Source organism: Myxine glutinosa, unplaced genomic scaffold (genome assembly GCF_964187855.1).
Source record: "Myxine glutinosa unplaced genomic scaffold, kmMyxGlut1.1 SCAFFOLD_669, whole genome shotgun sequence".
Taxonomy (NCBI): domain Eukaryota; kingdom Metazoa; phylum Chordata; class Myxini; order Myxiniformes; family Myxinidae; genus Myxine; species Myxine glutinosa.
In genome coordinates this window covers 177,123-192,977 of record NW_027616764.1, presented here as the reverse complement: position 1 = coordinate 192,977, position 15,855 = coordinate 177,123, and the positions used below count along the sequence as shown (strand labels likewise).

The following is a 15,855-nucleotide window of genomic DNA, read 5'->3' as shown; positions in this document are numbered from 1 at the left end:
TGAGGATGGCATTTTTTTGATTGTGTGTATTGGATTGTGGTAAACTGCTGTGTTACATTGGTTGGATATGGCCCCTCTTGCCTCCAGAGTTGTATAAAGGTAAAAAGGGCGTCTCGGTAATTAGTCCATAAAGCCTACACGTCAGCCAATCATAGAATACCCCTGTTCGATAGCTTATATCTTATTATGTGTCTTAGGGTAAGGCTGTGTCTCCCATTAATTTAAATACTCCATTGTACCAAGTGAAATAAGAATAGGTCCCCTTTCGTTTCATTTCAATGGCCAACTGCATTTTGGGTGGTTTTCTCCAATTGCCGCCATTGGCCACGAGGCAGGGTTGGGGAAGAAAGGCGTGTCTCCACCTCGTCATAGAGGGGAGGAGTGAGCCAGCCCCGAACAACCAACTAAGCACGAGGGGTTTGGTTTGAGAGGGCGGAGGAAGAGCGTTTGGGGGAGGTTCGCAAAGGTTGAGGGGCGGGGCCTATATAACCCGCCGGCGGGGCGTTCCCCAAGCAGTTGAGACAAGGAGGGAGGAGACAAGAGCTGGGTCGTCAGAGAGTTGCGCTTTTACTGAGTCCAAAGAAAGAGCTGGGTCGTCAGAGAGTTGCGCTTTTACTGAGTCCAAAGAAAGAGCTGGGTCGTCAGAGAGTTGCGCTTTTACTGAGTCCAAAGAAAGAGCTGGGTCGTCAGAGAGTTGCGCTTTTACCGAGTCCAAAGAAAGAGCTGGGTCGTCAGAGAGTTGCGCTTTTACTGAGTCCAAAGAAAGAGCTGGGTCGCCAGAGCAGATGCGCTTTTACTGAGACAAGCAGCTCCGACCCGTGACTCCGCGCACACGATAGGCTCGGTGGCATCAGCGGCCGTCGAGGTCCAGCCCGACGTCCCGTGCGGGATCAAGCTCCAGCCAGCTCCGTGCCGTCCTCCCCCCTCCAGCCACACACCTCCTTCCAGCAATCCACTCTGCAATTCCCCGCGTGAGTCAGTGTCTTTGTTTGTTCTGTCCTGGGTAGTAAGTAAGCCTGTTAGATAAGCTAGTATTTTCCCTGTGTCTCTAAAAGCTTCTGTATATTATTTTATTATCTTTCCTTCTCCTTGGTTATTTTGAGCCTGTAAATAGTAAATAAATTTAGTAGTATTTTCAACCCTTTTCTCGTCTTATTCCTTTTCCTCTTTGCATTTGTCGTCTTAGTCTTTTCCCGATTGAATAGCGGTGGCGCGATACGGCCAAAGTTTGGGTTGAATCGGGTTTTAGTCGGGGAATAACTGTTCGGTCGCGGAGCCTCCGCTCGGCAAATATAACATCTAATCCGCGGTCCGTAACAATGTATATATATATATATATATATATATATATATATATATATATATATATATTGTGTGTGTACATCTTAATTACCATGATCTCATTGTACTAGTTTGCGATAATAACCCAATTGTAACAAATACTGCATTGCCTTGAATCCACTGTCGAATGGACCATCTGCTTCAGTTTTAAAGTGTTGTAAATATTTCTCCAGAATGAACGGGCATTCTCCTTCTGCGGAACCATCGAGTACATGGCACCTGAAATTGTGAAAGGTGGGCATGCAGGACATGGCAAGGTATGGATACATTTTTAGGGCATCTGGAACATAGTTCAAGTGAGCATACATGGGATGACGCAACGTCTGTCAGTCAGTCCATTGGTAAACAGTCACAACTTCTTCTCCGAAACTGATGATGGAATTATTGTGATGGAACGTGGCTAAAAATATATTTTGGTGTGGTGGAACTCAAGTTTATTCATAGCATCCTCCCCTTCCATCTTTAAGTTGGTCAATGTAAGTTTTAAAATGGCAAGTGGTAAAGCATGTGGTGAGGTGGAAAGAACTGGGAAGTGGCCGTGTGCTGTGTGCAGGAAGGGTGTCGGAGTGAATTCCATTCAATGTACAATGTGCGCTGAGTGGGTTCATCGAAAATGTCGTGGTCTGTGAGGGTCATTAACTAGTGTGGCAGCTACATTCAAGTGTAAGGTGTGCACAGAGGGTTCTGCAGATGGAGGAAATGTTGAGTTGGATCTTGGAGACGGCATGAAGCTGGAATGTGTGAAAACATTTTGTTACCTAGGAGACATGCTGAATGGAGAAGGTGGATCAGACTCGGCAACGGTTGCTCGAGTGAGATGTGCATGGAAGAAGTTTCGGGAACTGAGTGGCGTGCTGATGAGGAGGGGAGTGTCGTTGAAGCTGAAGGGAAAGGTGTATGCTGCATGTGTGAGAAGTGTTATGATTTATGGGAGCGAGACATGGGTAATGAACAAAGAGCAGCAACGAAGGCTGGAAAGGGTGGAAATGCGAATGGTTCGGTGGATGTGTGGAGTATCGTTGAGAGAGAGGAAGACAAATGATGAATTGCGAAAGATGATGGGAATAGAGCCTGTGATTGATGCTGTGAAGAGGAACAGGTTGAGATGGTTTGGTCATGTGTTGAGGAAGGATGAAAGTGACTGGTTGAGAAGAGTGATGGAAATGAATGTGGAAGGAAGTGGAGGACGGGGAAGACCGAGAAAGACTTGGCTAAAGATGGTCGAAGATGAAATGCGTGCAAGGGGGTTAACAAAGGGAGATGCAGAAAATAGGGCAAAATGGAGAAGATTGTCATGGGGACCGCAAGGCTAACCCCCGCTCTTGCAGGGAAAATGGCCTTAAAATGCCTGTTGTCGAAAAAAAAAAAATTGTAAGTTTTAAAGGTCCCAAAGTTACTTGAATTTCGATCTCGTTTGGCTGCCATTTTGGATTACAGGAAATTTTTTAACAATCTTCTTTTGAATCACTTCACTGATCAATGTGACACTTTAAATTTGTGATCGACTTCATGTAGGAATTATAACTTGATAACAATTACGGCATTGGTCATGTGGTCTGGCAGCCGTTTTGGATCAAAGCAAAACCTTTAAAATTCATTTCCTCTGAAACCACTTAACCGATCAATGCGAAACTTAAAATATATGATCGACTCCCTATGGGAATGTTTGATTAAAGGAAGCTGATCCGAAAGGCAATATGGTCACCTTTGACGTCATAATCCAGAAAGTGGACAATATCTCCAAAAATATGAATTATAGACACCTTGGAGTTGTACCTTATCAAATAGGGATAATTTTCACACAAAAGGAAGTGACATCATTATATCGGAAATAGGCAATATCTTTACGCTGGAAGTACAACACAGCAATTTCCTTGCATCCTTTTAGCAGCCAGTAGCCTGGTTTACTGGGATTTATTCACTTTGAATTAAAATCTATTTTAATGGAACAGGTCTTGGTGAACCACAGGCACAAAACTGACTGATGCTTAAACACAGGCCAATACAAAGATGATCACTTGATGAATTACTTAACGAAAATACCCCTCTCTCCACCATGGCTCTGGCAAGTATACACAAAAGATGGAGGGCATGGTGACAGCGAAGCAAAATAAAATTAATGAAACTCACCTGGGGTTGAAGAAATAATGTAATGGAGTGTAGGGAAGGAGGGATGATGGTGGGGAAGAAGAGATGACCTCTCCCATCTTTCAAGTAACACATTGTCCTTTGCAGCTTCGAGTTCCTATCTTCATCATCTGTAATAATGCTTAACCTGTAGACTCGGGGTTTTTTTAATGCTTTGGTGATATGAGGACTTTACATTCTGAGGACTTGTAAAACATGATTGTCCAGTCAGCTTCATCCTGTGTGCACCCTCCGGACTAGATCCTTTCAACTTGGCTGACCTCTGACCTTTCACCCATTTCAAATCCACTAGGGTTTACTGTACGAAGTCCTTGCTTGAGATAAGTTGCCACATCAAGAGTCGTGAGGTAGCTTTTAGCTGCATTGTTGTCTGACGTTTGTACTTATTTAATTTGGGTATTCTTAGGAAAGTCATTGAGTCTTACATTTAATTAGTATTATTGTGCTTAAGGTAGACAGTAAGGATTAATAAATACAGTATTCCGTATAAAGTTACCCTTCCTGTTGAACGTTGCTTTCACCCTTAAAATAACACTAAGGGCACGCCAGTGTCTTTATTTTCTGCCGTGACACCCTGTTGCCGTGAACTCGCTGTGTCCTGAGGTCCACAAAGGGTAGCTAACAGTAGTCATATATCCATTTGTTTTCAAATCGCCATAAACGCCATTATACAGCACTGTAATTACACTGCTTCGTTCCAAAATGCCATAAGCTCCATGCCAGTTTTTTCACAAACTGACACAATCCCTTCAGCCAATCAGCGCCCACAATTTTTCCAATATGGCGGCGCCCATGGTTTAGCCAGAAAGCATGCATTTCACGGCATCCTTCCTAGAAACATGCATTATATTGATTGTCCTGATGAGGCAGTTTTACTGTTCCCTGTTGTTTAAAAAAAAAGAACTGAGGAAATCGAATGACGATCATGAATGGGCAACAGTGTTGCAAATTTGCCATTCTTTTGGTGGGAAGGTACCAAAAGTTGCGTGTAACTACATGGCTCGTTTGATCGCTCGCCAATGCCATGCAGTCAGGGAGATGTTGCCATGAACCAGGCTAGTTTTAATGAAGTGCTGGGCAAAGTTGTTCAGGATCAGACCCTGCCTCATCTGATGACGATAACAAAACCAAAATGGCCACAAAAACGTGTGGAACGTGTCGATCACTGTGAAGTTCAGTCTTCTCATAGAAATTCACCCCAACAAAGTTCCTATATGCAAAGCGACATTTACAAGCGTACTTGGTAAGTAGTCTACGTTTTGATTTTCTGTTTTATTTGTCAGGAATTTTTTGCTCATTACCATCTATTGGAGCCATTTTTGTAAATGTAATCACTGAGCAGATTCAGTGTGCAGAACTTCATGAAAAAATTCTGCAGCCGTGTGCTCCACTGAGCATATCCAGACCTTAACCTGTAGAGCCATCCACTATGGGTGCCACTGGGCACCAAGCCGCAAATACCTACCCAGTGACTTGAGTGTCAAGAAGAGGCACCAGCTCTTTTTGCTAAAAACCACAACCAAGTGAGCTATTCGCTTTATTATTCTGTGTTTTGTTATCAGTTTAATCTCACATTCAGATATCCAACCAGAGATGTCTGCGCTACTTGCACAAAATACAGACTGAAAAGAAAATATATGAATATGACCGAAGCTGAGAAGCAAACAGAAACCGCAAAGTTTATTTTACACAGGTGTGACGGACCTGGGTGTTTTACGACTTGCTTGGAAGGAACGAATTTTGGGTTGAATTTGCATCTTGGATTTAAGGAAAAAAGATTTGAAAACCTATATCTCTAGAACCACTCAATGGATCAATCCGAAACTTCATACGTATGATCGACTGCGCATAAGGATTTTTATTTGCAAACTATGGCATCATCAGTCATATAGTATGTTGGCCATCTTGGATTTAAGGGGAAAAAATTGAAAATCGATGTCTCCAGAACCGCTTTACCAACCCAAACCAAAATTTACAAATATGATCGACTTCCCATGAGGAAAATTTATTGAAAATGATTACGTCATCAGTCACGTGGTTTGGTGGCAATTTTGCCTGGAAGCCTATCATCACTGCTCGCAGTTCTAGTTTCATTATTGTGATTGTAAGCAAACAGAAAACAGAGAAACAGCGTGAACTAGAATGGCACTCAGTAGAGAGCATACCTCCGCCAGGTGGACAGTTTATGTTGTATCCCAGAGTAGACCAGAAAATCGCAATACAGAATCGCATTTAACCAAATCACTGTCCACAACTTTTTGAGATAACCTGCTATATATCATTTTTGGCCCTATCTCCCATTGCTGAAGAATCACTTAAAAAATTAAATAATTCTCATATCCGAATCCATATTGAGATCTTCACCAAAATCGAATCGAATCGTCCTTGTCACACACCCAACCGGTCCACAACGTTTCGTTCAAATCCGTCCATAACGTTTTGAGATATCGTGCTATATATCGCTTTTTATGCTATATATCGTTTCGTCCTATATGCTATATATTTTTTGCCCTATCTCCCAATGGTAAAGAATCACTTAAAAAATTCGAGTCGCCGGATCCGAATCCGGATATTCATCAAAATCTAATAATTTCGTCCTTCTCACATACGCTACGTCTCTGCCAAATTTCGTCCGAATCTTTTTGAGATATCTTCTTCACAAACAAATAAGCAAATTAGATCCAGATCTTCACCAAAATTGAATCTATTCTTTCTTGTCACACACCCAACCTGTCCACCATGTTTCGTCCAAATCCGTTCAGAACTTTTTGAGATATCCTGTTATACATCGATTTTAGCCCTTTACTCAATGGTGAAGAATCCCTTCAAAGATTCTACTCGCTGGATCCAGATCTGGATCTTCACCAAAATTGAACCAACTCTTCCTTGTCACACATCCAACCTCTCCACCAAGTTTCGTCCAAATCCTTCCACAACTGTTTGAGATATCCTGCTATATATCGTTTTTGGCCCCATCTCCCAATGGTGAAGAATCACTTTTAAAATTCTAGTAGCCGGATCCAAATCCGGAACCAAATTTCGTCCGAATCCATCCACAACGTTAACAGTATAAAGAAGGCCGTGAGTTGTTCCATGTGAGTGGATGGCGTTAAGAAGGGCTATGAGTTACATGTGAGTGAACTGTGTAAGGATGTCCGTGAGATGTTCCGAGTGAGTGAACGGCTTAAGGAGGGCTGAAAGTTGTTTTATGTGAGTGAACTGTGTAAGGAGGTCCGTGAGATATTCCGATATCTCAAAAAAAGAGTGAAATATCTCAAATATCCAAAAATATCCAAAATATCTCAAAAAAAAAAAGTGAGTGAACGGCTTAAGGAGGGCTGAGAGTTGTTCTATGTGAGTGAATGAAGTAAGGAGGGCAGTGAGATGTTCCAAGTGAGTGAACAGCTTAAGGGGGGCTGTGAATTCTGTGTTTATGTGTGCGGGTAATCAATTAAATGAGGAAAATAAAAAAACGTATTTTATTAACTAGTACACCTGTTCCCTATAGGAGCGGCAGGAAGGGTCATTCCTCTCTGGGGTATATAGATTGCAGTGAATCTATGGTCGGGCCTCAAGAACATCGGTGATGTGTTTATTTACCAAGTCTCTTGTAGAGCACTCGCCAAGTGGCTTAAGCATTCAAACTCTTAAGCAAACACTCCATTCGAAACCTTTGATAAGGAACGGCTGGCTTGGCAAGCGCTAGCTAGCTTCTTGGTAACAGAACACACCCTGGGTTTCCTCTCTTTCAGTTTCGTGTTAAACAGCAGGAGCGACTGTTTCAAAAGATAATCAAACGTGTTTGTAGTTTATAATATATTTTACTTATGGTAGTGGCCATTTCTCCCACAAAAACGGCATGATAAGCCATTATTTATACATGTTAACATGGCTTTTGGCCAAGGAGGAAACGGAATGAGAGTGGTTAACGGCTCGCTCAGGCCGGGAAGAGTTCTTGTGTGTATGGGTAGGCGAAATAAAGGGAAAAATACATGGAATGAGGCGGAAACATGGGTGTGAAAATAACACTAGCTTATCTATCTAGTCCTATCTATCTAGTCCACATGTAGTGCATATCTATTCACACGGAGTACAATACGCTAAAGTAAACATATACTTAAAAAAATAACTGGCACTAAATTAAAGATTATTTATCCCCTAAGGATCAATTCCACACCAACATCAACAATTTTTAAAAGCTCATTATATATCCCACCTCTTTTGGCTTTCTCTATCATTAGCTACATCTGAAATTAATGTGCAGACTATAGCGTCACCTCTGACCTGGAGGCGTGTTAAGCGGAAACAAATGTGTGTGTGGCAGACACGTTTGTTTCTTGCGGATTCTGCAGTGTTTGCCAAGTGAGACATGGTCAGTGGATGATGCTCTCCATTAAAGTCAGGAGGTATTATTACGGTATATTAACAGTATATATCATCATTTTAAAAGTTGATTTTAAACTTAGTGCATTCATAAGCCCCAGATATGTCACTGTCAAAAAGCACCCAGCCCATCTAGTCTAGTAGGAAGACTAGGTCCCCCTGCACCCCCCGGAGATATACTTCTAATCAGTGTTTCTAGATTGGAAAAAATGTGTAGAAAATGACTAGCTATGGCCCCAAGCTGAAAAAATGTCCCACATACCATTTTTATGCAAATTACTGCTGCAAATTTTATGCAAAATTATGCAAATTTTATGCAAATTTTTGATGAGGAGTAGAGTTGAGGGGTCTTTGAGGGCTTCATCGAGGTGCTCTCGGTTGCAAGACTGGGTCATTCTGAGAAGCACAGCAGGGTCAGAGATCATGATGTTCTCCTCAGTGAATCTCTCCATCAACAGCCTCTCCATTGCCTCACACACTGTTTTGAGGCAAAAGAGGGACTTTGCGTAGGCCTTTCCACTGAGAACACCTTTGAGAGATCCACTTGTTACTAGTTGTGCCTCAAAGAGAATCTCTGCATATCCAGAACCACGCATCTTGTGTCCAGTGAGCATCCCGATGTAGTTCATGGATGTGTGGAAGGGTCCAATCGTTACTACATGACTAGCAAATTCATTTGGCCAGCGCCAGATGATGGGAAGGGCTTTCATGCAGACACCCAGATCAAATGTATTCAGGACCCATCTCTGACCCACCTCAGCAGTTGCTGCCTCGGAACGCTTCAGTAGCTCACGAACAACTGCGTTGTCTGTGATCGGTCTGTGCCTGGTGCCTGCATGGCATGGCAATGGCCTGCAGCCTGTGCCTGGGCTAGGGGGTTTCACCTCTGCAACTGGTTCTCCCCCACCCAGCAAATCAACAGTCGACTACTGCACGCCTATCCACCAACCGATCACAGACAACGCAGTTGTTCGTGAGCTACTGAAGCGTTCCGAGGCAGCAACTGCTGAGGTGGGTCAGAGATGGGTCCTGAATACATTTGATCTGGGTGTCTGCATGAAAGCCCTTCCCATCATCTGGCGCTGGCCAAATGAATTTGCTAGTCATGTAGTAACGATTGGACCCTTCCACACATCCATGAACTACATCGGGATGCTCACTGGACACAAGATGCGTGGTTCTGGATATGCAGAGATTCTCTTTGAGGCACAACTAGTAACAAGTGGATCTCTCAAAGGTGTTCTCAGTGGAAAGGCCTACGCAAAGTCCCTCTTTTGCCTCAAAACAGTGTGTGAGGCAATGGAGAGGCTGTTGATGGAGAGATTCACTGAGGAGGAGAACATCATGATCTCTGACCCTGCTGTGCTTCTCAGAATGACCCAGTCTTGCAACCGAGAGCACCTCGATGAAGCCCTCAAAGACCCCTCAACTCTACTCCTCATCAAAAATTTGCATAAAATTTGCATAATTTTGCATAAAATTTGCAGCAGTAATTTGCATAAAAATGGTATGTGGGACATTTTTTCAGCTTGGGGCCATAGCTAGTCATTTTCTACACATTTTTTCCAATCTAGAAACACTGATTAGAAGTATATCTCCGGGGGGTGCAGAGGGACCTAGTCTTCCTACTAGACTAATCAGGCGATCTGAGAAAGCTCTGCAACTCCTTCGTTGTGCAGAGGTACATCCTTTTCTCTCAGGTACTTTTCCAAGTATTTTTGGTTTCTTTTAGAAGCTTTTTGAGTCATTTTGGATAACAAACCTTCTCTTTTGGAAATATGGAAACATGCCCTGATCAACAACATTGCTGATAATGGGTTCTGCGCAAGCATGTCAAGCATTCTGGGGCAGATTACATCATCTACAAAGTCCCATATTGCATGACCATTTGGCTTGTGTTTATTATCTCCGCCACCAAAGGTGGATGGAGGTTATGTTTTCACCCCTGTCTGTCTGTTTGTCCGTTTGTTTGTGAACAAAATATCTCAAAAAGTTGTGGACGGATTCGGACGAAATTTGGCAGAGATGTAGCGTATGTGACAAGGACGCAATGTTTAGATTTTGGTGAAGATCCGGATTCGGATCCATCCACTAAAAATTTTCAAGTGATTCTTCACCATTGGATGATCGGGACCAAAACGATATATAGCAGGATATCTCAAAAAGTTGTGGACGGATTCGGACGAAATTTGGCAGAGATGTAGCACATGTGACAATGACGCAATGATTAGATTTTCGTGAAGATCCGGATTCGGATCCGTCTACTAAAATTTTTCAAGTGATTCTTCACCGTTGGATGATAGGGACAAAAACGATATATAGCAGGATATCTCAAAAAGTTGTGGACGGATTTGGCCGAAACTTGGTGGACCGGTTGGGTGTCTGACAAGGACGATTCGATTCGATTTTGGTGAAGATGTGAATATGGATTTGGATATGAGAATTATTTCATTTTAAAAGTGATTCTTCACTATTGGGAGGTAGGGCCAAAAACTATACATAGCAGGATATCTCAAAAAGTTATGGATGGATTTGGACTAAACTTGTTGGACAGGTTGTGTGTGTGACAAGGAAGAATCGATTCAATTTTTGTGAAGATCCGGATCCGGCTAGCAGACTTTTTAAAGTGATTCTTCACCATTGAGTGATATGGTCAACCAGACGGTGGTATTCTCTCTACTGAGTGCCGTTCTAGTTTGTTATCTGTTTTCTCATTACTGTAACCTCTCAACATGGAATCTGTGTGAGTGTCATTTTCAGATGTTCACCCCTTTTGTTAATTATATGTGGCAGTTAATCGTGTGTTATAATGATCGGCTGCAGGCTGTCGATTGGTGGAGCTTGGGAGTTCTTATGTACGAGCTGCTAACTGGAGCTTCACCTTTCACAGTTGAAGGAGAGAAGAATAACCAGGCTGAGATATCACGGTAAGCTTTGAGAACAGGACATCCCGCTTAACTCTATGTCGAGACCATCTTGTGAAAACGACTTTTATTGAGTGATTTTGGTGAAGTACCTTGACGGTTTTGAATGTAACAATAAATTGTTCTGTAATATTTCTCAAGTTTTGCATAATAGAAACACCTGCTCCCTTGGGGAGTATTGGAAAGACAACCTCCCCCTATCTCTCCTTGTTATTTGTGCCCATGACCTGACCAAGACTTTTCTTCTGTGATTTTCAGATATACTTACATTCCTACATACATACATACATACATACATACATACATACATACATACATACATACACACACACACACATATAGTGGCAGAAATCTGCAATTAGGGTTTTCACAGTGGTAGTATCACCTTTTCGAAGGATGTCGGACACAGAAACAAACGAGGAGTTGTGTTTATACACAAGCCTTAGGCTGTTTATTGGTAATCCAAAGCTGTGAAAAGCTCCCAAAGACTCTGGATATGGCTCCATGAAACTGTACTTCAAAAGAAAGAATGTACAAAAGGATTCAATGGCCTTTTTGTATACCAAGTCGAGGCTCGTGTAAGAGCTAACACATAGAACAGAACATATTGTTGCGGATCTCAGCGCCGGCTTTTCCCCTTACCAAGGGGGGATTAGTCCCCTTGTCTTTGACTAGCCGACGGGACCCGGGGCCTATGACGTCCCTCCCAGACAGCGCGAAGTAGGGTCGTAGGACTAATCACTAATACCGAAGTACTCGCGCCACCCAGAAACGAGGAAATAAGCCCCGCCCGAATCACAGGTGTTGGTGGATACGCCGAGCGGTAGCGAACCTGTGACCCGAGCCGTTATCAATGACTAAACCCGATCCAAGCGGTTATTAATCGTGCCACGCTTACCCAATGGAGGAAATCACGTAAACGGTCGAATTTGGAAGAAAAGGAATAACAAGGTTTATTTACACTTTGTACAATAATCAGAAGAAGAAAACACAGTGCAGTCTTAATCACAGTCTTAACTTATCCCTGGACAAACGGGCCCGTTCACACTCAGACACACTCACACGGGGTTTGCAGTTGACCAAGTCAGCAAATCCAGGGATGGCGTCAAGGCAGCTCGCTCTCCGGTCCCCAACTCGCACCGCGAAGAAGATGAATACAGCGGCCAGGAGCTCTCCGCGTGTCGTTGGCGCGCACGGGATTATTACAGGGCGAACGGTAGGGCTGGCTTTGGCGGTTAATCACTCGCATGGCTGCGTATGTAATAGTTCAATAAACGCGAACAATGCGCTTCCAAGTCCTCGATACTGTCGTGTGCACGCGCGTCCTCGTGAGTTCTCCAACAACCAATCCTCATCAATACCAATGCTTGGCTTTAGTCCTTTGCGAGTCCTCCTCATAAGTCCTGTTTAAGGGCTTTTGCGAAGGCTTATATAGCCCTGCCCAGCGAACTCTCTGGAACTTACCAGACGTTCTTCACCACGCCCTATCACGCCATGCCCTCCGAGCCCTGGTTGGCTGTTGCTCCTACCCGTCACCGCCTCTGACGTGCTCCTCGACTCTGCCACACCACGACCCCGCGCTCCTCCCTCTTCGCAGGCCTACCTCGTGTCACTTGGTAGTTTTGAGCCAACAAAGGGCAGCGAACGCTGCTGGCAGCCAAAGTGTAACAAATTGCGGGTAGCCAAAGCATAACAAACTTGAGGGATGCCAAATGGGGCGCGGGATCAATTATGCCCACTGATGTAATTGGGGGGTGGCGCAAAGATGAAAGGGACCTAAGCTCATTTCTTTACACAACGCAGATATTACTAGGGAAATGGCCTACTCTTACACATACTATGACATAACTAATACTCTAAGTGGGCCGACGTGTTGTTTGTGGACTAACTATGGGGGGCAAACCTTTAACCTTTAATGACGTCATATTTACAATCTCAAAACCACAACAATATAATAAAGGGAGCGGGAGACAAGAGGAGGAGAGAGTGGGGAGCAAATCAACAATAGAGGACAGGGACATCGGGAGATCTATGGAAGGGAGAGGGTTGGGGTGGGGGGTACACGGTATAAACAAATGGACACTACTAGGACGGTCAGGAAAGAAAATGGAAGTTGAAAAAGATGGATTTGGGGTGCATTAACCGGGGTATAAAATATCAAGGTTTTGGATGGGGGAAGATTAGAGATGGTGGTGAACAGCTGTTTTGAATACCTGGAGTAAAGAGTGGGATTGAAGACAGTGTGGGAGTTCCAGAGTTGGGGAAAAAAATGGAACGAAAGAGTGAAGGTGAGCAGAGAGTCTTGATTTTGGCAGTTTCACCAGAAGAGGGTGACTGACATATCTTTTGCTTCCTGCAGGAATATTTGGGGAACAGCGTTGATACAAGGCATGCAATGCGGTTACATGAGAACATATAACAAAACAACCATTTCACTCATTCATTTCGCTACATAAAGAGATGTACAGTAAGAACGACTTTTAGTACTCTTGTCTCAACGGAAAGCGCTTGTATACATAACAGGGCTTAGCTCGCAGAGCATGCCTCTCCAAGCCGATGACCTCATTCATGGTTCGATCTGAACCTTGCAACACTTTGTCACTTCGCAACACATTGTCACTTTGCAACACAGGATTAGATTCACAGTACGATGTAAACATTGCTGGGTGCTTTAAGCTTCGCAGGGCACCATAAGCTGTGCATCAAGCCATCAAGCCAGTCGCAGCGAGAAAAAGGGTCTGCAACAAACCACCCAGATAGCTCTGCCCAGAAAATCCAATCAGACTGTTTAAGCTAAAAGGCATGTGGCTAAAAGGAAAATAACTCTTCACTCATCTGCAATTGTCGTGACTAGCATTACACACACATACACACACACACACACACACACACACACACACACACACACACACACACACACACGCACACACACACACACACCAACAACATGCATTTTAAGGCCATTTTCCCTGCTAGAGCGGGGGTTAGCCTTGCGGTCCCCATGACAATCTTCTCCATTTTGCCCTATTTTCTGCATCTCCCCTTGTTAACCCCCTTGCCTGCATTTCTTCTTCTACCATCTTTAGCCAAGTCTTTCTCGGTTATTGTATGTATGTATGTATGTATGTATGTATGTATGTATGTATGTATGTATGTATATATATATATATATATATATATATATATATATATATATATATATATATATATATATATATATATATATATATATATATACTTACTTGCTTATTTATTTATTTATTTATTTATTTATTTATTTATTGTCGCATTTCTCGCTATTAAAATCGTCCAAGCAAACGGATTGCCGAACCAGCTTTAACTCCGAGGCATTCAGTTCAATGGCAGATTTAATACACGTGGGGGGGGGGGGGGCGAATGGCGGGGAGGGAGGAGGATGTCGAGGAGCTTACCTTCACGGATCCCCCGATGTGCTCGAACCTGCAATAAATTAACTCAAACAACACTAGTTTAATATGTACAAAAATAAACAGGTTTATTAAAGAAAATGCTGGTAACATAGAAATGCACGATAAAACTACATTCCTAAATTGAGGGACCCTCCATACAGACTTGCACACAAAAAACCACCTTTAGAGGCCATTTTTCCCCGCAAGCGGGGGTTGGCCTTTTTCGGGGACCGTGGTTGTTGTTGTTTTTAGGTCCCCTTTTTGAAGCAATGTTTTACGGCTGGATGCCCTTCCTGCCGCCAACCATTTTTGTCGCCTTTTACGACAAGCAGGGAATTACCAGTGAACTGGTACTCAATTAGCCGACCTCGGAAGGATGACAGGCTGAGTCAACCCCCCTGGCGTTAATTCAGCGATCGACCGGGATTCGAACCCAGGATCCTAGGATCCTAAGCTGGCACCCTAGCTGCTAGCCCAACACCAGGGACTTGCACACAAAAAAAAACCCACCGTTTAGAGCCCATTTGCGGGGGTTGGCCTTTTTCGGGAACCGTGGTTGTTGTTGTTTTTTTGGTCCCCTTTTTGAAGCAATGTTTTACGGCCGGATGCCCTTCCTGACGCCAACCCTTTTTGCCGCCTTTAACGACAAACAGGGAATTACCAGTGAACTGGTACTCAATGACTTGGGACTTGCACACAACAACAACAACATGCATTTTAAAGGCCATTTTCCCTGCTAGAGCGGGGGTTAGCCTTGCGGTCCCCATGACAATCTTCTCCATTTTGCCCTATTTTCTGCATCTCTCCTTGTTAACCCCCTTGCCCGCATTTCTTCTTCCACCATCTTTAGCCAAGTCTTTTTCGGTCTTCCCCGTCCTCTGCTTCCTTCTACATTCATTTCCATCACTCTTCTCAACCAGTCACTTTCATCCTTCCTCAACACATGACCAAACCATCTCAACCTGTTCCTCTTCACAGCATCAATCACAGGCTCTATTCCCATCATCTTTCGCAATTCATCATTTGTCTTCCTCTCTCTCAACGATACTCCACACATCCACCGAACCATTCGCATTTCCACCCTTTCCAACCTTCGTTGCTGCTCTACGTTTATTACCCATGTCTCCCTCCCATAAATCATAACACTTCTCACACATGCAGCATACACCTTTCCCTTCAGCTTCAACGACACTCCCCTCATCATCAGCACGCCACCCAGTTCCCGAAACTTCTTCCATGCACATCTCACTCGAGCAACCGTTGCCGAGTCTGATCCACCTTCTCCATTCAGCATGTCTCCGAGGTAGCAAAATGTTTTCACACCTTCCAGCTTCACGCCATCTCCAAGATCCAACTCAACATTTCCTCCATCTGCAGCTCCCTCTGTGCACACCTTACATTTGAATGTAGCTGCCACACTGGTTAATGACCCTCTCAGACCACTACATTTTTGATGAACCCACTCAGCGCACATTGTACATTGAATGGAGTTCACTCCACCACCCTTCCTACACACAGCACAGGGCCACTTCCCAGTTCTTTCCACCTCACCACATGCTTTACCACTTGCCATCACCTTCGTCTTTCCGATATTCACCTTCAGACCTTTTGTCTCCATACATTCCTTCCGC

The 15,855-nt window shown here is 43.7% G+C and overlaps 1 protein-coding gene across 3 annotated transcripts in view; it reads left to right on the top strand.

Moving 5' to 3' along the window:
- Nucleotides 1-1,514: 1,514 nt before the first annotated feature.
- Nucleotides 1,515-15,855, top strand: part of LOC137436907 (ribosomal protein S6 kinase alpha-5) — a gene marked incomplete at its 5' end in the record, with an annotated part of 54,194 nt that continues 39,853 nt past the window's right edge. For all 3 annotated transcript variants that reach the window (XM_078768893.1, XM_078768894.1, XM_078768892.1), the window contains 2 exon segments: nt 1,515-1,598; nt 10,696-10,799. In XM_078768893.1, the coding sequence (XP_078625019.1) occupies nt 1,515-1,598; nt 10,696-10,799 (188 nt within the window).